This window comes from Ammodytes marinus (genome assembly GCF_949987685.1).
Source record: "Ammodytes marinus genome assembly, chromosome: 12".
Taxonomy (NCBI): Eukaryota; Metazoa; Chordata; class Actinopteri; order Uranoscopiformes; family Ammodytidae; genus Ammodytes; species Ammodytes marinus.
Genome location: NC_137216.1, coordinates 23944854 through 23968880, shown reverse-complemented (window position 1 = coordinate 23968880; position 24027 = coordinate 23944854). Strand labels below are relative to the sequence as shown.

At 41.4% G+C, this 24027-nt stretch overlaps 1 protein-coding gene across 4 annotated transcripts in view; it reads right to left on the bottom strand.

Moving 5' to 3' along the window:
• Positions 1 to 126: 126 nt before the first annotated feature.
• Positions 127 to 24027, bottom strand: part of usp9 (ubiquitin specific peptidase 9) — a 39194-nt gene continuing 15293 nt past the window's right edge. The window contains exons 11-48 of one of the 4 annotated variants that reach the window (XM_080038000.1): positions 23188 to 23292; positions 22545 to 22751; positions 22315 to 22451; positions 21304 to 21342; positions 19687 to 19820; positions 19501 to 19591; positions 18634 to 18747; positions 18294 to 18522; positions 17556 to 17651; positions 17169 to 17380; positions 16645 to 16885; positions 16260 to 16409; positions 15822 to 15942; positions 15578 to 15708; positions 15153 to 15431; positions 14879 to 15016; positions 14491 to 14628; positions 13987 to 14153; positions 13785 to 13893; positions 13499 to 13645; positions 13230 to 13376; positions 12907 to 13114; positions 12595 to 12815; positions 12008 to 12195; positions 11741 to 11914; positions 11478 to 11619; positions 10527 to 11283; positions 8917 to 9040; positions 8593 to 8818; positions 8329 to 8458; positions 8002 to 8187; positions 6993 to 7213; positions 6467 to 6555; positions 6218 to 6374; positions 5647 to 5859; positions 4653 to 4682; positions 3485 to 3586; positions 127 to 2282 (exon numbers count right to left, since the gene is read on the bottom strand). In XM_080038000.1, the coding sequence (XP_079894126.1) occupies positions 1983 to 2282; positions 3485 to 3586; positions 4653 to 4682; positions 5647 to 5859; positions 6218 to 6374; positions 6467 to 6555; positions 6993 to 7213; positions 8002 to 8187; positions 8329 to 8458; positions 8593 to 8818; positions 8917 to 9040; positions 10527 to 11283; positions 11478 to 11619; positions 11741 to 11914; positions 12008 to 12195; positions 12595 to 12815; positions 12907 to 13114; positions 13230 to 13376; positions 13499 to 13645; positions 13785 to 13893; positions 13987 to 14153; positions 14491 to 14628; positions 14879 to 15016; positions 15153 to 15431; positions 15578 to 15708; positions 15822 to 15942; positions 16260 to 16409; positions 16645 to 16885; positions 17169 to 17380; positions 17556 to 17651; positions 18294 to 18522; positions 18634 to 18747; positions 19501 to 19591; positions 19687 to 19820; positions 21304 to 21342; positions 22315 to 22451; positions 22545 to 22751; positions 23188 to 23292 (6600 nt within the window). In that variant the 3' untranslated portion in view covers positions 127 to 1982. The remainder of the gene's footprint in view (positions 2283 to 3484; positions 3587 to 4652; positions 4683 to 5646; positions 5860 to 6217; positions 6375 to 6466; positions 6556 to 6992; positions 7214 to 8001; positions 8188 to 8328; positions 8459 to 8592; positions 8819 to 8916; positions 9041 to 10526; positions 11284 to 11477; positions 11620 to 11740; positions 11915 to 12007; positions 12196 to 12594; positions 12816 to 12906; positions 13115 to 13229; positions 13377 to 13498; positions 13646 to 13784; positions 13894 to 13986; positions 14154 to 14490; positions 14629 to 14878; positions 15017 to 15152; positions 15432 to 15577; positions 15709 to 15821; positions 15943 to 16259; positions 16410 to 16644; positions 16886 to 17168; positions 17381 to 17555; positions 17652 to 18293; positions 18523 to 18633; positions 18748 to 19500; positions 19592 to 19686; positions 19821 to 21303; positions 21343 to 22314; positions 22452 to 22544; positions 22752 to 23187; positions 23293 to 24027) is intronic. The other 3 variants (XM_080038001.1, XM_080038002.1, XM_080038003.1) reach the window with 3 other exon arrangements.

Sequence of the window (24027 nt, the reverse complement as noted above, 5' to 3'; positions counted from 1 at the left end):
GTCACATGACTACAAATCCATATTCGTCAGTTTCCTCACTAAAGGAATGAAGTTTTCAATCTGGCATCTGTGGATGAAAGTTGGATATTTTTAGCAGATGATCCACAAGTAAAAATGAGACAAAGGCAAGATTCCATGTTCTTTATTTGCTAAGGGCGCAATGCTTTTTTTTTGTTATATTTCTGTGCACAAAAAACCTCACAAAGTGAAAGTCCACATCGCGACTGTAGCTCCAGAATTCAACGTCACACCATGGCCAAAACAAAAGTCGGCAAAAAACAGGGCGCAGAACTCTGTACAGTCAATATCTTCTTTAAAAATAACACAAGGACAAAAATGTTCCTCTTAAATCAAATTCTATTTTTAGTGAAATACACAAAATAAATTCTATAAAATAAGAGCAAAATATTTAAATATAATACGATGGGCAGAATATTTTCATTTGCAGGAGTATTTGGTATGTTTTTAGACAAAAATAAAAGAAAAAAAAATCAAAAAATACATGCATTCAAGTTACCAATTAAATACAGTATTTACTGATGTTTACCTTTTTACTCCTACAGAATTACGAGTTAGCTCAGGTTGCAACATGACTAACCAGCCGCTATTCTTTACGGTACAACCCTGCTGTGGAAACCTGCTCTCCACGAAGCGGGAAGGGCCAGGGTCTCGCCACCGCGCGGGACTGTGTCTTCATCCCGAGCCGCGGCCAGACGCCAAACCCCGGGCCGCTTCGTAGCAGAAGGGAAGCCGATTGGGGCAACAAGTCTGTCTACGACTAGGCTCTATAGAAGAGACAGAAGCAAACCACAGTCTATGATACACCAGGTAAGCCCAGTGTGGCGATTTCTGTTGCATATGTGTTTCATTTTTCAAGAATTCCTAAAGATGAAAGCTAAGCTGTCTATCCCACCAAAAACTGACTGCCGAATGTGAAGTTGGAGGATTATAATGTGCAATTGAAAAGCCACTTATTCATACATTGGTTCAAAATATCGCCCTCATTGTAGATAGGGTTGATGAGTAGAAAAAGGAACCAAAAAAAAAAACCTAAAAGGGTAGCAACACCCCTCTGGAGATGTGGATTAAGAACAGCTTTAGGTTGTTATGATCACAAGTCTTCCCTTGGGCTACACTATTCTGGTGAGAAGCCATGCTAAATGTTACAGCATATTAACTAGAGCTTCGAAAAGGATTGAATTAATTACCAGAACAAAAAAAAAAAAGAAAAGAAAAAGAAAGGCAATGAGTTTCAGAACAATGTTGCATCACTGCTTTTTCACATCAACCAAACACCGTAAAAGTCCACCCAAACATTCCATATCTCACACTAAAACCAACCACAGCTCGTGAGTTGATTTGGCATCGGTCATAAGGTTGCCAAGGAGCTTAAGAATAATAATATAATTATGATAATAACAATGCGTCCTTCTACAGTTGAATGACCAGTAACCGTCCCGATGGTAGAACAAACTTTACTGCTGAGCATGGGTGATAAAACAAAGAGGAGTTGTTGTCTTCTTACAGTTGTTTTTTTGGGCATTTTTCTTATTTATAATATCCATTTTTGTTTTTCATAATATCTGCAACATCTCCCAACAGCAAACCACACAGAGTTATGCTACTGGGGGATTTGAACAGTCAAAAACATTAACATACTATGTACACCTTTTTTCGTCGTGTAGACAAGCACATCAGCATCGTCGGCTCTGGGTTAAATTTGTTTTTTTTTCTTCTTATTCAAACTCTTTTGTCCACTCCCTCGCCTCTGCTGCAGCCCTGCTGGCCACACGCGGGGTTCAGGCAAGCCCCAGGCCAGGGAAGAGCCCCTCTCCTGGGAGGTTTCTGGCTCTTGCCCTGACCTGGGGCCAGTGAGAGAGAGAGAGCGAGCTCGACGAGGAGCTTCTGTTGACCGAAGGATGAGAGGAAGGAGAGCGGGACGATGGAGGCTCGAGGCACAGCAGAGGAGGGGGGAGGGGGTGTTACTCCTTAGGCGGGGCGGGCGCTGGGCTGGAGGTGGTGGTGGTAGAGGTGGTTGTAGCGGGTGCAGGCGGGGCCACCTCCTCGGTGCTCTCCCAGTTCTCTTGTGCTCGTGGGCCCGGGCCGGGAGTGGGACCAGGAACAGGACCAGGGGCTGGGGTCGGGGTGGTGGTGGGCGGCGCCGGGGTCGGGGTCTGGGTAGTGGGGCCCGGAGTCGGGGCAGAGGCAGGACCGGGACGCTGGGGGTTGTTCATGTGCTGAGCAGCTGGCCCGGTGTACGGCTGCCCATGGGGGTGGTTGTTCTGTTCAAGGGGAGAGAGCGAGAATCAAACATTAGTCGAGCGAAAGGTAAAAGAAAATATTCTAGTAGCTACGACAAACTCAGTTTTGGTTGATTATAGCGGCACCTTTGGACAAAATGTTAGTGTATTTACCTGAGAATGTGCAGGAGGCAGAAATAACGCAAGATGCATCGCAATGAGGAAATGTATTTATATGTGACTAGGCAAGATTATACATAGTATTAATAATGGTAATATCACGATGGTAACTACCGTTTGAGAAACGGGATGTTCCTGCCGTAAATTGTTTTGTCTATGTTCCCCGGAAATCATATCCATGTAAAGACCTTAAATACTAATTAATACCTAAAATAATATAGATGTTGCTCTGATGGCCATAAATGACCAGTAACATCAAACAAGACCATCAGAGCAACAATGAAACTGTCATAAACATTTAAAAGTTCCTCGGAAGAAGTTTAAATGCTTAGTTTGAGTTATGTTTACGTTTTGTTAATCTCCCACCAACAAAAAACGAATCCTCCTAACATTGTGTGTGTATGAAAAGCCTGATATCGATCGTATTCCTCTTTGTCCGAGCGTGATATCATTGTGCCGGGTGAGGCGCTCCTCCATTATCATGAACACTAGTGATTCCGAGTCTATCCGTCAGCTAGAGAAGTCAAAAACATCCTTGGAGACCAGACTAATGCATTTGTTTACAAAGACAAATTTTACATTTCCAGCCTTATCCTTAGTGATAATCCTAATCCTTTATTGGGGCTGGTCTCGATGGACTTTTAAATCACAGCTAAACTACATGACTCGCTCCAATGCCGATTATCCTCAGATGGATAAAAAGAGTGAATAACAGTTTGTTTCATCTTGCACCTTGTCTTGTTTTAATTAAAATGAACTGATCTATTAGTGTTTTAAATGCAATATTTATTTAATCCCTTTAATTCATGTTTCGCTTTATACCACACAATATTTCATATTAATGTTTAAACGTGTGATAAAAGAATTTGGGAGCAAAAGCAGTTGATTTACCAGGTAAAAAAAAAAAGCACACGTCAGATATAATCTCTTGTATCATCACAAACCGATAATAAACTCGGGCACAAAATAACACTCAGGATGCTGAGGTCTCATTTTGTGTTGCATTATTCATGACGCCACCTCCACGGCTGTACTCAGTCAGCAGCACCCTGAGGAGACACTACCTGCTGAAACTGGGTGCTTGTTCCAGGAGAATGTGGGTACAGAGACGTGTCCTCGGGTGGGGACGAGTCTTGATCGTCAGGTGCTTCCGTTTCATCTGCCTCCTAGTAGACATAAGATAAACGTTATCACAAGTTTATTTCACCATAAAAAGTTAAAAAAAAAAATATATATTTATGTGTATGAATGTATACAGCAGGAATAGAAAAGCAGTAGTTTAAACAGAGTGTAATGCTAAAATGTCTAAGCATTTCAGTGCAGAATAGTGTGTGGGGAAAGTCAAATGTCCAACTGAGTCACGTTATTGAGTAAATGAAGTTTGAATGAGACTTGATTGTGTGAGAGGGTGGATTTCTACACCTGAGAGCATACACTCAGAGCGGCTGATGATGCTTTAGTAAAGGAGCTAACAGAAGACACATGTGAACCTTGAAGGGAATCTCAGTGTGCTATTTTCACAAGGGACAAGGCTGATGATCCTTTTTGGAATTTTTCTTAATGTCATTTGTTGACATAAGTAAAATTGCAAATAGCACTAGCCTTATATTGTCAAGTTTTGTCCTGATTTGTACAATACAGGTGAAAATATCCAGTTTGCAAGTAACTACCAAAAGGACATAAGCCTAGAAATACATAGTATATCTTTATTTAAAGCACAGTCCTGGTCTCACAGTTCAAATACTGAAGTGACAATGAGGCTGGCCGCATCACTGTCTTACTGACACAGCATGAACATGTTCATCATTTGAGAAGTTGACAGTTTCTACATGTCCAAAATCATCATGTCTCAAGTAGTTGCATACTGAAAAAAAACTTCACAACTCAAAGGGCTATTTAACTTACTGTCTATAAAATAGTCTTACTGTTACCTCCTGTGCTCAACTATTTAAAAAGAACATTTATTCTACAAATTAAAATACATGAAAGAAAAAGCTGTGCAAATTTGACTAAATGGGAATAAATATGGGACTTGACATGTTTCTAGCCTCTGCCACTGATGACTGTCCAAGCTACAGGAATTTGAAAATTGTGCAGTTCTATCTAAACATGTGTAAACTGTGTTGGCGGTCTATACAGGGGCTGACTGTTCATTGTTTCTCTGCTGTTGCATCAATAGAATTTTGTTTGAATTTCCTTCCTTTATCATGTTGTGGTGCCTGGAATACTGACCTTCCCTGGGCTTCCCTGAGTACACTTGAGCTGTGTATGGAATATTACAGGAGAAGTGTGTCATTTGACTGGATATTTCAACATAAAAATACAAATATCTTATTTTTACGTGAGAACAAAGAATTAGAATATATTTGTCTGCATTGTGAACTGCAATACAAAAAAACATTCAGCATAGTAAACACATCATAGCTGTAGCTCAGGTAGGACATTTCCATTTAATGCTTTTTTGGAAACACTAAATTAAATAATAGGTCCAATTAATTTAAAGATTCATCAGTAATTCTAATAAATATCAGATTCAAAAGACAATTTGGTCTATTACATAATTTCTTCCATCAAATGTCAGAAAAAAGCAACAGCCACAAACCAAAACATTCAATTTATGACATAGCAATAATGATAATACATATTAAATCAATCATTTAAATGGTTAAACAAATTCATTTTCTGATCAGCCTGATAATCGATTATTCCCTCCAGTGCATGTTATGCCATATGGTGGGTTGCTGTGTTCAAGTGATGTGATACACACTAGGCTCTTAAAGCTCTTCTGGCTCAGTCATAAAGTATTTCTGCAGGATTTTTCTGTGACCATGGTTTAACAATTGTTAACATGTTCCCATAGCAACGCCCCGGCCATGTAGAAACGTTTAACTGTGGTCATTTATAATATTCATGTGGCCTTCATGATTGAATATATTTGCGAAAATTATAGAAAGATCCCTTTCATACTGATATCTGACTTAATCTGAAAAGTCTAACACTGCAGTGATTTTGATCAGCTGTTCTCAGATTCAGAATACTTTATTAATCGCCAAGGGGCAGTTCATGTTCACAGTCTATCTCATCTGAAGAATATATCTCCTACATACAGCGTCCTAAAGCTTTACACACTAGCTTGATTTGGCTCCATGAACACAATCCGTAACACTGGAAGATAATGTTACTTTGAAATTAGGCAAAAATGTGAATGTGTAATTTGTTCCATTACCTCTTCGGGACAAAGTTCACAGGCTTTGGCCAGTGTCATACGTGCGCTGTGTGAACGCTCTAGGAAGTAGCCGTTGGAGGTCTCATTGCTCTGAACTGGAGGAGACCAGTTGTTGTAGGTATACTGAGGGTTCCCTGTGTATGGCCTCCTCTCCAGCTCATCCCCTAACCACTCTACTGCCCACGTCCACTTTCGCTTCAGGTCACCGTTACTCTGTATGCACAAGCAGATAACATGCTGATTAGAATAAGCTGTGGCTGCTGTGGAGTACCGTTTTTTTTACATTTTCAATTACGGACAGCAGGACATAAAACGAGAAGTGAAATAGAAAATGCACATTTATTATTATTAAATAGTTGTATTTTATCAAATGCAAAAAATAAAAACATAATATCAGAATTATATATCGGCCAACCTGCTCTCTAAATATCGGCAATGGTCGGTGAAAAACCCATATCGGTAGACCACTATTTTCAAACCATAAATCAAATTGATATCATGGCGATAGTGTAGCATGACGGGGTGTGTAATATATACATTAACAGGAGGGGTAGGCAAAGGCAAAGTGTACCTGTAGGATCTGATAAGCTACAGAGCAGTTGCTAAAGAGGGCCACCATGCACTTGATGCACTGGTATGCTCGTTTCTGGTAGTGGTTCTTGGAGCGCTGGATGGTGTCAAAGAGCCCATCCCTGTCGTCGGGAATGCCCTTCAGCACATTGTGGATCCTGCATGAAGAAAGGCCACAGAGAAATTGAAGCTCTGATTGCATTCACAAACGGTGTAGCACAAAGTATTTACACACATGCATCTGTCTGACCTGTGTGTCTGCCAAGAGTCCTCAATCAGCAGGATCTGTAGCAGCAAGTCCAGGTAAGGCCTCAGTTCATATGTGTAGGAGTACGCCACCTGAAGACAAACAGCACATATGTAACTTGAACATAGGCTCTACTACGAACATCCAGGAGAACAACTTTAAAGAATAGTGTGTAACTTCTGCCGCCCCCATGAGGAATTCTGAGTAATTACAACAACACTGTCAGCGCATCTTCATGAGGTACATGGATTTTCTACATTCTGCTGTACGTCCAAGTTATTTCTTAGCAGTAGAATTAACAGCTGACACATTTCACAGGCTCTTCTTGAGCTCCTGCACCAGTGTCAGGGTGCGACACCAATTTGTAAACATTGCCATTCAGAGAAATACAGAGAGTGTTTTGTGGAGCTGATGGGCCTAATCAACTTTGTGTCAACTCATTTGGCCATGGCTTGAATCTAACCGACAGTCATTCATATGAAAACGTTACGCACTATAGCTTTAAAGAGTTAAGACCTTAGACATTTACCTGCCAGAGCAGTTCGCTGAGCACAGTGGAGGAGAACTGAGGGTTCTCCCAGCAGCTGAAGCGAAGCAGCTTGACGGTCTCCTCAGAGTTGCTGCAGTCCTCGATGATCTTCTTCACATAGCTGGTCCTCACAAACAGGATCTCTGCCACCAGCTGCTGCACAGGCATCACTGGAGTCGTCAGGTTGGTGTCACCGTACGGGTTAGGCAGAGGAGGGTTTCCTAGAGAAGGTAGAGGGGAAGACATTTAGAGCTCTAATCTGAAACAAATATTTGTTTTCTAGGGTTCCTACACAATTCTAAAACTATGACATTGTCCCCAACTTCCATAAGCTTATTTAAGTAGTTTAAAGTAGGTAGGCCTGTTTCTCGCAATCCTATGGCTCAATAATGCAGCTCTTAATGCGTCTCTCTTGAGCTATGCGTTATATTTGTCGTTCCAAATCCATAAATTATTAAACACGCACATCCCAGGCATTCCTGCTTAAAAGAAAACTGCTAACTTCGGGTTAAAATTGCTTACATTAATAGCTGCATCACAATGTGTATAACGTGATACTAGTGAAGTTTAAATTAGCACACAGGCACAACCAAGCTGCGCAGCACTAGATTTTAGACAACAGTATTTCAAGGAACTATTTTGCATAACGTAAGAGATGTTTTGGGATTTTTATGGAACATGTTTTAAACACTAGCGGATTTTTCCAAAACAGTTAATTATTCCAAACCATTTCCAGGCCTGCAAAACATTTTTCCAGATTTCACAATTTTTCTAGGAATTTATGACCACGGGAACATTGGTCTTCTTCAGACATCTGTAATATCTGAAAGCCCTCAGCTCTAAGCTCTGTCTACACGAGACAGAGGCTCAAAGTGGCTGGTTTGTCAGTCACTAAATCCTGAGCAAGGATGAAAATCCTCATTGGGCTCCGTTTCTCCCCACGGAACAACACGTTTCATGATTTATTACTGGCTCATCCAGTTTGTGAAGCTAAAAACAAAACGCTCACCATTGATAGAGGACTGCATGCGAGCAGCGACGTCACAGCAACGAACCAGCTGGGAGACCACAGTGTAGAGCTTGCCCAGCTCAGCGTACTGATACTTAATGGGCGGGCCGGGACCCTCGTCCAGAGCCACCAACATGAAAGTGGCAGGGACGTTCAGTTTCAACAGCTGGGTCTTCTCTGCCAGGCCTGTGGGGTGGTAGGTGTAGCAAGGGGGAAGGAAATAAAGCAACATATACATTATTAATTATATTTTTGCATAAATTCTGCTTGTATAACTCACAGAGGCACAGATGTACATGACAGGAGTGTGAATGGGGTGCTCCTTACCCAGATTGGCATACATGACAAAGAGGTTGAAGTACTGCTGCAGGTGACGGCCGTGTTCAGAAACCTCTCTTCTGAGCAAGTTGAGTACAGCTCTCAACAGGTGGTCACTTAGACTGAGGTTATCACAGCCCTGATGTATACACACGGAAAACAACAAGCGGTAATAAAGAAAAAATTAATAAAGTGTCTTCCTAGAAACCTATGATTCAAACAAGTATCTTGCAGAAGTCCTAATGAAAAAAACTCTTTTCACAGGGCACCAACCTGAGTAGAGGGTCCAGGCGAGGTGGTGGGGGAGGGGCAGGGGCCGTCTTGCAGGGAGAAGTGAGCGATGAAGACGATAAGCTTGGCAAACGCACCGCGGACCTCGGCGCTCGGGCATTCGAGCAGGTACTCCGAGAAGCGGTTGGGGTAAGCGAACAGAACGTTGTGTGCAAACCAATAGCGTACATTCTTACTGTGTCTCAGCAGGATGCAGAGGGCGTCATACCTGGAGGGGAGGACAAGGAGAATATTTATAAAGAAGCATAAACCGGGACAGAATTATTTTTTATTTTTTTTAAATCATGAGAGGGGGACTCGGCTTACCAGTCACTGGCAGGACCCCGTACTACTTTCTTTGTGTGAAAACCTGTGCTGAAGAGGAACCTAGCAGCCAGCTGAGCACTGATCATAGCAATCTCCTCTGCCTCTGGCAGAAGATGGTCTTGTCCTGATAAAAAGAGAGCAATGAGTGAAAATCTTCCAGGTTATTTGCTTTTAGTTGTCTCCTCAGTACAAAAACATGAGCTGATTTCTATGAGGCTACTTCCAGGAACCAATATGGAAAGCTTAATTTAACTCCCTGTTGGATGAAATTACTGTATTGGTACCAAGCACATACCATCACTGGCCCAGACATACACAAATCAAATAACTTATATGTACAGTAAACACAACATATACTGTAGTCAGCAAGTGACATGTTTTCCGTTGTTTTGTCTCTGTACTTCAAAATAAGGGATCACATAGAGGTTATGAGCGGCTTCTCACAGATATAAACATCTTCAACTTGAAGCTGAAAGCTGCACTTTAACCTGGTAGTCATTATTTCATTTCAGATGTGCTGGAGTCAACACAATGAATAATGTGGACTGATCTACTGCTGTCAACCTTTATAGACCATATAATAAATAGTGATGTAAAAGATACTGAATGCCAGATGATGAAACAAAATGCAAATGATAAAGCAACTGGCAAGTATTCAGCCCAGAATGAGACAGCATGGTTATAAACTATAAAATATTATAAGAAGTCGTAGATTCAAACTAACATACTGGGTCCAAGAGTAGGTGAATTGTCTATAAATCTAATTAACAACATTAAGTTTAACTTAAATGGCAAATAAAAGTAGTATGCCTCCACACATATTCTTCAAGATCTGGATTTTTCTGTCCCAATCACGTGCCTAAGTCACAACATTTATATTCCTGAGAAACACAACAGGGCTCTGGGTCTATTAATAATGCATTACAGACTGAGGCAGAGCATTTCTCGGCAGCCCATGCTCAACACTAGTACTCCTGACCAATAATTATTTCCACAGGGATACTGCGTTTACTACATTATATACATTTTAAATTTAATCTTTAAGAGACGCAAGACAGAGATTTGAGATAAAAAGTATAACGGCAGCTGAAATAAGCTTTTAAATACTAATATATATATGAGTGACTTCATCACTGTTCAAAAGATCAACGAAGCCCTTTGGGGGTATCAGATTTGCAGAGTCATAACTGGAGGAGTGACGTGATGCCGTGTAGCAGTTAGAGATCACATGGCTTACATCTTGTTACTCTCACAGTCTTGCAAAGGCAAGGGTTGAATTGTGCATGTTTAGAGTCAACCATTCCTGCTGTTTTTACTCATGCTGTGGAACAAAATTCTACATAAACGCCAATTACTTGTCGAGTTAATTGTCTGTCTGTTATTAGCTTATTTTACACACATTTAGAATATTTTATTTGTTCCATCTAGACACATCTTACCTGGTTAAATAAAATAAGCAAACGAAAACTTGATAGTATGGGACAATGAGTGTGTTCAGACGAAATTATAGCGTTCACCAACATCATGTACCATTATAATATTGGTTGTAACAGACAGCTTTTGTGCAAAGTTTTTTTTTTTCCTAGCTTTTAAGGGAAAATGATGCATACCTGGAGGAGGGTTTAAATAGACACTGTTACAGGTCAGAAGTTTCTTAATGAACTGGAAATATTCCAGGCTGTATTGCATTCTGTTGTGCATGAATTGGACGTTCTGCTTGCGGACGCTGCACTCGATGACACCGGGCATCTTGACCTGATTGGGCTTGGTGGTGGAGATGGTCAACTCCGAGATGTATTTGACAAGCTCGCTGTCCTTGTCCAGTGAGTCCATGCGCTCATAGAATAGGATGTAGGCATTCCACCAGCGCTTCTGCCTCCGGTAGGACATGCGCTTCATCATATGATCAAACACCTCGCCCATGTATTCCCCTCCAAAGCACTGGTTCTTCATCTCCTCCTCATCGTCCATCTTGCACTCAGTGACATCACCGTCGTCAAACTTATACCAGCGGTTCTTCTCCCCGTCACCCCCGTTCCTCTGGATGATGTAGGAGTAGTAATGTCCGCCGCTGGCCTGGCCTGAGTGGACCAGCACTCCCACCAGACGATACTTGGAGCTGCCCGGAGGCGTGGGTTCAGAGGGCTCGTTCTGCTGGATCACCTGGTTCTCAGGGTTGACGTCGTCGCCCTCTAGCTTGGCTACACCGGCCACCGTGTAAGGCTCCATGTCCAGCTCCCTGGGGAACTCAAAGTAGTCATTGAACTTGATGGCACACTCCCTCTCCCAGTCGTAGTCAAAGCGCTTCAGCTGGATGGCCAGGACAGGTGGCAGCTTCTTGATCAGCAGGCGCTTCACTGTGTCCACCTGACACAAGGAGAGAAGACATAACAGATGACTATCTGGCCCTTTAAATTAATCTTAAATTAATGAGAAAAAAAAATGCATTCTTTTAGGTGAACACTGGGAGAGACATTTATGCCTCCTCTTTATTTCAATAGCATGTTATGACAATCACATTGTAACATTGGCTGGCAACCAGACGGGTGATCCATTCTCACCTTTTTATTACACTTCTCACAGTGGTAAGCGTTGGCTCCCTCAAGCAGGTCTCCTTTAACATACTGCTCCATGGAGTCCAACAGGTTCTGGTGGTTTCTGATGTCTACATTGAGTGTTGTGAATGACTCCTCACACTCATACCTGACAACACAACACATTATTAGGGTTAAACAAAAAATAGAGCCCAAGTCCGTTTCCAGTTTATCTTTCTAAAACTATGAACACATTTTCAGTAAGCAAGGACAGGGAGGAGCGCACTTACCTATGGGGGCATCCCTGACAGATCTTCTGGTCAGCGAAAGAACCTCCCAGCACCTTGCTGAGCATGGCTGGGTGGCCCAGAGCTTTCAGAGCTTCATCCAAACTGTCCACCAAAGAGTTGAAAAACTCTAGAGCATCATGCTGCTCCCGCAAGTTCACCGGCTCACCCCACAACCTAAAAAGGGTGCGATGGAGAGAAGACCATTAGAAACTGCTAAACAGGCTTAACGCTGATCCATTCAAAATGACTTTTAAGTCTTTGAAATACCTGAACTGTTTCCAGAATCCCCTTGGGACATAGTACTGAAGCCTGGATGCAGCCAGATGTCCAAAAATGACTTGTAGGTGACGTAGGACCCCGATGTTGTACTCTTTCCTGTCCTCTGATTTACCAGATGGTTTATCATCAAACTGATGGTGGTAGCTGAACACCTCATCACGAGGATCCACGTTGCTCTGTGGAGACAAAGCGCAGCAATGACGTATGACTAACTAATGGCTACACGTCTCACATTACTTAAGCTACCGTATGTCATTGAGTTCATTGGGGAAATAAGACTAAAAAGAGTAATGGCCGAATGATGATGAGATGATTTGCTTAAAAAAGCAATTCTGTAAGTCACTCGATGTTGAGAAAGGATCTTCACCATTTTTTCTTGTTTTTTATTGCTTATAAGTTTTATTTTGTGTTTGTATTATTTTATCATGATCAATAAATTGACTACCAATTTATCTATCTATCTATCTATCTATCTATCTATCTATCTATCTATCTATCTATCTATCTATCTATCTATCTATCTATCTATCTATCTATCTATCTATGCTTTATTGCAAGACAATTTCTCACTGTACCTCATTCTCCTGCTTTTCATCCCCCGACATGTCATCATCCACGTCGGTGCCTGTGCCTTCGATGGCCAAGATGCCATTACGGATAGGAGGGATCATGTACAGCTGCTGGATGACAGAGTTCATATAACAGGTGGCGCCGGCGTTCTTCAGACCTACAAAGCCTTTGTTGGGCCGTGGCCCCACTGGAGGCAAGTACTCCCACTCTGTCAGTGTCTCACAACCTGGAAGGAGAAGAAAGGAACAATATCCTCACGCATGATGCAATAAGAGAAATCATCAGTGAAATGCTGTGAAATACCAGTGTCTCCCTACCTAAGTAGTACATGTCAGTCAGGGTGTCGACTATTTGTTTGAGGTTGCGGACACATCCAACAGCCAGTGCCACCAGGAGCTCAAAGCCAGCATTGATTGAAGCAGGAGTGCTGCACACAGGGATGGCCTGCTCTGTGGGAAACTCCCCACTCTTCATGTACTGTAGGTACACATTAGAGGCTGGGAATATGAAGTCGTCGATCAGCTCCTGAGCAAGAAAAAAGAGAAATTATGTTTTATTAATGTTCGTTTAGAGAATGTTTTCTATTCTTCGTTTTTAGTATTAACCATGTAATGTAATGTAAAGTCTGTTTTTTTGTAACCTTAATGAGGTTTGCGCCTCCTTTCTCGCAGCCGATGTAATACTTCTTCTCTGGTGTCTGGAAGGCTAGAAGCTCTTTGGTAACACCAAGGTGACCCTCTAGGATGGTCTCCTCCACTCCAGTCTCCCCTGTCCTCTTAACCTCATCCTAGTAAATACAACAATACATTGTGTAAGTTTTTTTTAGGGAGCATAACAACAATAAATCATATTGGCTCAAATATTTAGTGTATTGAAATAGGTCATGAACAAGCAAACAGGATGTTTTACCCTTATCCGTTTTAGCCAGTCGATTTCATTGTTGAGCAGCACCTCAGCATTTGGCAGGTTGATGTTGCTGTTATAGGCATAGTTCAGAAGGTGTCGGAGTAGAGTGAAGTAGTCTCCCGCGTGTTTGGCCCGCTCCTTGGCTGTACTCTGGATTTGGACAATTTGATATTAGGATCTTGTAAGCAGTTAACTTTTCTGACATTGCTGTGATGCACTTTAATGCATCTAAAAATGGGAGAAGGACCAATGATGGCGATTTAAGGACAAAAGACATATAGCCACTTACTCCCAACACGGTGAAGAGGAGGGTGATAAAGAAGAGTAGGGGTCGATGGCCCATACAACACCTAGTTGCCATCAGGAAGAACTGCTCCTGAGCCATTTGACGCACTGATCTGTTCAACACAAACAACAACAACATTATGAGATGATAAGGATATCTACAATTATGGTTCACAGCTGGTTGCAATGCATCCTGGTGTACTTACTTGCTGTGGCAGTGTAGCAACAAGTCTATGATGAAGGTCTGCCAAGCCTTCTCTTTACTGAGCGTGTCAAGAGCCGTGGGCATGAGGGCAAAACATAGCGTCATCACTTCCAGGGCTTCGCAACACACCTGCTCATCTTCCCCATCTGGCTCCTTGGCTGCATTTGTCTAACAGGAAAAAGAAAGATTACAAAAGTTTAGCAAAATACATAAATTCATATTAAATTTGTAATCCTTAGAAAGTCCATGAAGCCTGTCAGGAGCTCTGCGCCTCTTGGTTGAGCCTTGATAAAATCTTAGGACTCAGGGATAGAGCTTTTATTATTCTGCCTCCTAAGTTCTACAACCGACTGCATCTATTATGGAAGGATGTGCAGAAAAAACTATATGTCTGTGCTACTTAAACGGTCACTCAAAATGTTCATGTTTCCTATAAACTTTGTTATACTTGTGATCTTTCGACTCCATTAAGATACTAATTTGACAACATTCAAGGGCAACTTACCTTCTCATATATTTTGCTGATTTCTTCATTTGAACTGAAGACAAGCTGCACCGTACCACAGCCTGATGCCCACACTATTTTCTGTACCGCCCGGATCACACAAATGTCTGGGATGTACTTCGATGCCTGGAAAAAATTCTGGTGAAAAACATAGCCCCATAAAAGCAATTATTACAGACAGCACAAAGCCGACATAATACAATTAATATAACATTTACAAAAAGGTAGGTATCTACTACCATCAGTGTTAGACTATCTGTTTAGACTTTTATCCGTAAATGACTAAGCAACGTACAGTTCCTGTTTAAACTTTTCATTAAAATTCATTACCATTACTAGTTCATGGTGTTCTTATATAACAAACTAAAAAAAGAGAACTTTCACTTACATTTTCTGTAACCTCATCAGAAATCTGCTGGGCGAGGCGGATTGCTACATTACGCAGCATGCACTCTGAGGCAGGGTTAGGGATGTTTTGCAGGGCGCTCTGCAGGACTAGTGCCTGGTCATGAGTGGCTTGGTTAATCTGTACACAATGCAGGCCAGAAGATGGGGGTGTGGAGAAAGATAAAAACATGTCAGAAACGCTATTTGGCATTCAGCTATGGAGGAAACTAGTCAAACAGGTATATGTGTCTGTGCGAGTTATGCGTGGGACTAACCGGTGAGACGGGAATATTTCCTTCAGCGTTGGGCTGGCAGGCCTCAGCTACAGCTTTCACATGCCCAAAGCCTACAGCAGTGAGGAGGAGTTTAGCGATCTTCAGGGCATTGAGATAAGCCCCACGCCGTGTCTCCATATCCGCTGAAGGGAGAAAGTTGTTCCTGGTGAGCATGCTCAACACCAGCGGCAGCCCACCACTCTTCAAGAAGTTGTACTGAAAGTCACTGGCGTCCTCGCCCAGAGTGGCACTGGCTGGCATCAGCAAAGCGTAAACAACCTGGAACATGATAGAGAATAGTGTGAATATCCTTATAGATCAACAGACATGGGACAGAAACCATAGGGCATGTCTCATACAGCAGGGTTAGTGTAGGTGTTGGAAAAAGTGTATGACTTGTGATGCATGAGCACACTGACACCCACCTCAATGAGGTAGAGCACTTGTGAAGGTGAGGGGCCGAAGAAGCGTGAGTCCAGTGAAGGACTGAGGCTGTTCTCTCCTAGCTTGGCGTGGTCCAGACACACAGCGCGCAGATTCTCCACTGTAGTGTTATCTAAGAAAACAGAAACAGCACAAAAATGACCATTGAGCTAACATTGCCTGTGTGTGTACGTTTTCAGGGAGTGAACTGGTTGGATAATATTAAGATGACAGCAGCATGTATACCTGGTGGCATGAGTTTCATGAGAACACGAGCACCATCTCTAAGTAGTGGCATGTTGAGGTTGCATCCCAGGTCAGCCACCTGCCACAGGAAGGAAATGTAGCGCAGATGCAGCGACATAATCTGTGAAATAGAGCAGAGAGAGTTGCAGTTCACATAAGGTTCAACTCGCAATATCACACCACTGACAACAAACATTATTTCAGTGTTTGCAAGACAAAACACTGTGGTCAACATTTGGCTGTGCAACATTTTCACGTCTCAAAATAATGTATGATACAATAGGATCCCTGTCTGAACTAAAGAAAATAGGTTATGTTATATTTTAAATTATTTTTTATTATTATTGCATACATTTGTAACTATAGTAACTTAGTAACTGCTGAAATTAAATTCTCAGTTTTCACATGTAACAATGAAATGGCTCAGTTTATACTCACCACACCAGGTAGACAGCTCTCCACCTCAGGGTTGGGCCCATCGCTGTAGTGGTTGCCGTGGTTACCAGGAGAGCCAGTGGATGAGTCAGAGGAGCTGTCTGGGCTCGAAGGCATGTTGGCACTCACCTGGGTCAGCTTGGCCGTGATCAGCTACAAAAACACATTACAGAAAGTTAATGCGTGGAGGGAATTAGTTCAACACTAATTTTAGCTTCAGAATAAGTGTTACTGTTGACGTTAGCACAATGGTTAGGATCAACCATTTAACTGCATTATTAATGAAGAGTAACAATTTCAATTCAAATAAAGTCATACGTTTGCAATAGAAAAGGCACAGCGGACCTGAGCAGAGCACCTTTTAGTATTTAGAGTTGAATATTCTCACCGTTTTGTCCTTCAAATTGAGCTGTCCTATCAACTTCCTGTCATCTGCTGGATCAACAACCTCCCCACCAATAAAGAGCTCTATCTTGGTGTGTGCAGCATTGGCTTTGATCCTGTTGAGGATGCCGCGCCGGACCGAGCCGATTGTGTCATTGGTGTGTGACCAGATATCCAGGTCGTCTACCTGACGCCCCTGGTTGGGGAAACGGACTATCAGTGTGATATGCTTCCCACGGAAAGCTCTGCAAGAGAAATGGAAGAAAGAGGTTTGAGTAAAAGGCTAAAGACATGACACGTGTGTGCATCTCACTGGGAGGAATGTGGAAATAAATGTGATGAATACAAATCATATAATAAATAACATAATGAACATGTCGTGTTCTTGGTCATATACATTTAAAAAGGGAAAACATAGGTCCTCAGTTATATAGGGCAACACTTTCACAAAGAAACAGCCTCTAACAGGTGATGTAGAGTAATATGTTTACATATATTTATGATAAATGAAGCAGAAGGTCCTTGTACCTTGACATAGGCAGTATAGTCCTCTCCTCATGGTAGTCACTGTCACACTCATTGATGTACTCCTTGAGCACAGTGAGAACTCGCACCATTCGTATAGCCTCCTGACGGGCGCAGTTGATGCTGTCTTTGTCTCCATCCAACACACACAGGGTGTCGTAAGATGCCTTCAGACGGTCGAAACATGACTGGATGAAATCTTCATGAATTTCAACCTAAAAAGGGAAAGGAATCCGGTACAACGTTTAAGAAAGTAACTTTGACCTATAAACAGGATAACATTTCTAGATGGATAAACGGGCACAGTAGTGCAACAAGAACTAGAAAAGATAGAAAAAAAAGATCAGTTAAACCCTCTCCACTCTAACTGAAACAGAACAGTCAATGTACCTGATTGACTTGTAGTTTTGGCCCAAGGTTGGTGTAGATCTCTTTCAGCAGGTCTATAGCTCGGCTGGCGATGTCATCACTTCCTTGAATTACCACCTGGGAAATTGGGGAATATTTCTTGAATTAATAATTAGATCTAAAAACTATTTAAAAAAAATAACTATAGGACTGCTGCTTTTTTCTTTTGCAGTAAACAGAATAACAAACAACAGCAGTATTGGCTTTAGATGAAAGAGGATCTGAAAAACAAACTGCATAGTACTAATCATACCCGTGTCCACTCAACTCCTCATTAAAATTGCAATTCCAACTTTAAGTCTTCAATAACAAGTGTACAGTAAAGACTGCAGAGCATCCAACATCAATGCCAAAGTCATCTCAAAGAGAAAGTGTAGGTGTAATGAGAACCTAACTATTTACACAAGGATGGAACGTTGTGTGTATCAAAGCCGTCATGGTCCAGTGCAGTCCGGTTTGCACATAATGCCAAACAAGAGACAGTCACACTATAAGCAAATGAAACACCAGAGACGGAAGATGTTTGGGAACAATTTGTCTTTCGGATCAGTTACAACAGCAACGGAGAGAGAGTTCTATTATTATGACGACATTGTGTTGATGTTGCTCCACCTACATTTTACCTTTTTTTTTCTCTCTCTTCCTATACTGAACCGAACCGGCACCAGACCATCTAAAACAGGGTATGAGCAGACACACAGGCAACCCAACAATCCTCACCCTCCAGAGGTAGTCCAAGCCTATTAGTTCCAGGTCATCCATCATGTATGCTCTGCGCTTTGCTACCAGCTTGCCTTCCCTGCAGTTGACAGCCTTGAAGAACCTCTCAAAGCACTTCATGCCATTCTCCGTCAGCAGGGATGGGTCCAACTGCAGAACGTTGTTCTCAAAGAAGTCCTTATTGATGTCTGGGTCCAGATCTGGCTCATCACCCATCAACTTGGAGTACCTAGTGGGTAGCAGGAGAGAAAGAGCATTCAGAACAGGCTTTTGCTGAACAACAAATGTAAAGGGCTTTCATTCAGGCCAAAGGAAGGAATAAGATCAAATTGAGCGGTACCATTTGAAGCATGCCTCTCGGTCACAGAGGAACACTGCATTCTCAGCCAGACACTTCCAGATCTGCTTGGCCTGAGGCGCACACAACCACAGCTGGCCATCTTTTAGCAGGAACCTAGCAAAAAAACAAAACAAAAAAGGAAAGAAAATCAATAGTGGGCCGGTGGGTAGAAGGTTAGAGAAAAGTGTATGTGAAGGTCATGTAGAATGCCCTAGACTTCTTCATAATCATAACTGCTACTGCGTGGGAAGTCACTGGGAACCACTCGCTCCTCCGTAATTACCCACCATTGTCCTTGAACAAGGTACTAGAATTGAGCAGCTAAGTGGAGCAGCTAAGATTCACTTGAAACGATCACTTTGTAGTTTTGCTTATTTGAAGCTAATATACTTGATTCTTGCCGTTCAGGGTTCATAAAAGCATTGGCTGAATAATATGTAATGTTATGTAATATAAAGAGTGGTTTAGACACAGCTATAGATGTGCTGTGTGGCTTCTAAAGGTTGAGCGAGTGTGTGACACATTAGGTATATTACTATCCATCGATCCTCTGTAAAATTGTAACCTATTGAAAAACAACAAGCAACTGCTGTGCAACTGCCAACTGTTGCTCAAAAGCACCAGTAAAGGTTTTATATGATATATATAAAAGCTAAGCTACTATTAAAAAACGGACCAAATTCATCTTTGATCGAGACACGCATTACAAGAGATTTGTCCCCCATTTAACTAAAACTGCTAGGAACATTAAAAGCAGAATTGAACAAGTAAAGTTTTCATATTCATATTTCCATCCCTAGTTATAATCACAGCTTTTAGAGGACTACAATATGTATTGCGTGCGAGACGCTTAAGGTGATATAGTACCTCAGGAAGTTGAGTCGTTCCTGTACTTCCTGGACGTGGCTGTAGCGGCTTCCTGGCCTGACCGTCTGGGGGTCAAACTCAGCTTGTTCTTCTGTAAAAGCACAAATACGATTGGTCAGACTGTAGACAGTTCACATCTCTGATCCAATGGCTAAAAAGGTGCTATTTCTGGCCACGACAACGTACCTTTGGAGAACTGCCTCATGGTCTCCATGTAAGCAGAGAGGTTCTCAGCCACTAGGGTGACCAGAGCGTGGTTATGCTGCAGTTGGTTTATCAGGTCATGGCGGTAAAACACATGAGGACTTCGTTGGGTTTGACTGGGGAGAGAAGAGCAGGAGGAGTGGAGGTTGTAAGACAAAAACAAAAATTTGAGGAAAACAAGGAAGACTTAGCAACAAAGTAAGAATTAAGCTGATATTACATACTTTTAGTTACAGAATTTCTGATTGAGAATATATAGTATGACTGATTTCTCATTTGTTTCTATCAGGGATATATAGAAAGCAGATTTTGGTGTATTTGTGTCTGTGAGTATATATGTGTTTCATAGAATAAACAGCAAGAAGTCATATCGTTAAAGACCATTTCCTGCCTTGTTTTCCACGTAAAAAATTATGTGTTTGGCTCAGAAAACAAATGAGCAATCTGTGATTCAGTTTTAATAGCCACCATGCTACAAAAAGCGGCATAGGAATCTGAATACAGTACAATCAGTTGGAATTACCAATGCCAAATTATCGATTAAGAAAGTTGATAAAAATTCTGCAGTTACATGATGACTCCAGTTTACTCATTAGCAGTGGCTAGATTTAATAAAATTAATACATCTACAGTTAGACAAATAAGAAGTGTAACTATATTGAATCAATCAAATCTATATGAAAATGCAGGAAAACAAATATTTGCATACATTTAAATAAGTGGGTCCAAGGCATGAAATACCCCTGATATTTTGCATTGAGTGATTTGCGCTGAAAGGAGCTGGCATCAGGAAGAATGGGGCTCCATCTCAAAGGACATTGTATGACTGTCTGGATTAAAAGGACAACTCTGTATGTACTGTATTATGGCTTGTGTACAAAGAAACTGCGCAGAGACTCTGGCCTAGAACCTTGGTAGAAATGATGCATGCAGTAACCACACCTAGAGTTTATCTAACCTGAAATTACTTTCAATACAAGCAAACTATTACCTTTGAAGCTTATTCTGGAGAATGCATGTTCTTTGTCAAAATCGGTTAATATACACAGTCTAGGCTTTGTTAACAAATAAACGGTATGTAAACAAAGGGCTCGTGAACGACCCACCATAGCTAGCAACATGCCCATTAACAGAGCCTAGGCTGTGTATTAACACTGGATTCTTTACGAACAGGTAAGTGATGTAGACTCAATATTAAATCAGGGCCTATTGTATCAGATACATTTTATATAACATGATTGTGACCACAGTCCTTGTGATCTATGATTTGTATTACTTAGCATCTGTTTTGCTAAGGTTTCTAACAAGAGCAGAGAGGGAAGAAGTTACTGCATAATCTAGAACTCATTGCTTAGCTAACAGTCATAATACAAGTGTCTTGTCTCTTGCTTGACCAAACTACGCGTCTGCAGGACTTTGAACAGGAGATTGGAATGAGGAATCAGTCATTTGAGATGAAACCCAAGAAAGAATTGCTTAAGCGGATTCATGACAGAAATTTACATTTTGTATTGTATATATCTTAAACATGTCAAAGAGAAAGTTAGACTTGACGTAACACAGAAATAGGTAGAACCCTGGAATTAGCTCTCAACTTACCCCACTAAGTTCGTTTGTATGTTAATTGGCATTTTCTTTCTGAAAAAACAACAGGCATGTATACTATATATTTTTCTACATCGACTAGAAAAAACACTACTTCAAATCAAAATGATTTACGATTTACAATATGACTTCATAACAGTTTTACAATAATTTCACAAATTTATCATGGTTATGTTTAGCTATTGCTCATGTGTGTTAGCATTGTATACCCTGGTTAAAATTTCTATTTGGTAACTACCACAACCCCCAGAAAACGTAAAAGTCCTTCACTGTAATACTTAACCTATGCTTGTTATTGAGATGTAAAGCAAATGGGCCTTTTTCCATTGAAGACATTTTGACATTTCACAGTAGGAAAAAGCACAGGCACAAAGAAAAACACAAATGGGTTCATTTCAATAAATTCCACTGTTTTGGTATTGTGCATGATGGTTCCCTCTAACTTAAACAGAACAGAGTCATTGTTAACATTATCATTAACGCCAATGCTTTTCCTACTGCGCCAAGTCAAAACGACTGCTGCCTCCCTTACTCTCAAAATCTTAACTACAAAAATAGGTAAACACCTGTAATGCTTGATTTAAAAAGGGGCCTCATGGCCACAAACAGTGGCATGTGTTTTCAGAAGATATCGAAAACAGACAATTTCAGGAAGTTGGAGGTGAAATTTGGTTTATGTAGAGATATCGAACATATGTTAAAAAAGGAGAATAATTCTGATGGTATTGTGCAATAATATAACACTTAACTTCTGGGCCACTCTCTCTCTCTCTCTCCTGGGCACTAATTAGAAGAGTTAAGATGCCTCAGCTTTTGTGCAAATGTGTTAAAAATTAGAGGAATTTTAAATATGTGAAAGTCTTTCTTTTCTAATGGGTGTCCCCAAATTAAGTGCAGAACAAATATTAATAAGTAGAAATAAATACCTAATACCACATAAACACTTCATACTAGCCACCATTAGAATCATCTTGTATATGTTTCTGTAATATATAAAATAATTACCTAAGGTTTTGGGGCGCTTCTCCAAAGAGGCTACAGATTTCTCTGATTTGCTTCAGGGCAGGGATCACCCATTTGTCATTGGTTCGTAGCTCCTCTATAAAACGATCTATCCATTGAATCTTCTGTGTGTCTCGGTCCTGTGAGAGAAACATTAAACATCTTTTAGCCCGCCATCTATTATTTTGCATGCCATCCTTAAACATCATCACCAACAACACCCCGACATGTACCTGGGAGCAACTATAATCCAATATCTTGATGTGAGCACTAAGAGCCTGGTCCATGATGTCTACGGGCACATCATCGCTGTGTGCCAGGTTCCACAGCAGGTTGAGGACCTTGTGGGCCATCACCCCATCCTTATCATCCTCAGCCAAGCGCCGGATCAGTTCCAGCAGTTTTTCACGCTGCTTCTTGCTGGCATTGGTCCAGCTTGCCTGCACAAGAAGAAAAACCAAGTCCAGACGTTAAGCTATATAGATGTGATTTAATAATTCAACAGTAATGTATGCGATTAAAGGTGGAGTCAGCCATTCTGGAGAATGCTTTTTGTCAAAATCAGTCAATTTCTCCTCCCAATCTGTTTCCTGTATGAGCTGTGTGTGCTCTGAAAAATAGCCTAAGCTTTGTAAACTGGTATTTTGCAAAGTATGGTGGGCCCCTTTGTTTACATATCAGTTGACACATGTTTCTGTATTAACCCCAGATTTTCTTCAGCACACACAGTATGGGCAGGTAGTGAATGGTGAGGAGATATTCACTGATTAAGACATACATTGATTTTTACAACAAGCCTTCTCCAGAAACACCTTCAAGCTGGAACTGAATTAAAACGATTCTATTGAGCCACTGATTAACACACGTCTTACTCACCTTGAAACAGTCAAAAAGGTGATCCAGCTGCTCAGGTGAAAAGTCCCAAGCCAGCTTGGCCAGGAGGTCATGGACATTCTTCACAATGGCCTCGTGCTTTCCAGCCTGTAGATAAACAGACATCCACAGACTGTTGGGTAAACAAAATACTTCCAATGCCGACCAACAGACGTCTCGGTAGCGTCTGGGATGTGTCGCAGTTGCAATGTGAACAACTGGCAACAGAGAGATCCGGGAACTTTTAACAGACAACTATTTGTTTGCAATGGACAACTGCTACATTATTTCAGTTAGGAAAGTACAGTTCGAGTCATCTGAGGCCACAAGCTGAAAAGTGCTGGCCTCACAACAAAAGTGAAGCTGTGCCAAAAATCTGTACTCTACTTTTACTCTTGGTGTGTGACTAGAGCCAAATGTGCATGTCGTGGTCAAACCATGCAGGCACGGTCGGAAGCACAAATGCTAGTAAGATCAGCCCAGTGCCTGGTGGAGTGAAAAGCTTATGGGGAGGATTAATTTCCAATCTTAAAACATAACCGTGGCAGAAAATATGACAGATCCAATGGTTTTGAAGGTTTGTTGTCACCACTATAACAAAGTGTTAATGCATTTTAATCATGAAAACCTGAACTGACCACCACCTGGATGTTCAACAGGTGCTCCCATGTCAGTCCAAAAAAACAAAGCTGAAGTCATAAAGTGTTGCATCTTATCATAATTACTCAACAAGCTGTAATGCTATTGTTCTATTCAGAAGAGTTCATTGGTGGAAACCTTTATCGAATTTTGCCTGTTTTGATCCAACTAAAACAAACTACCGGTAATACTCAACATCCTGTG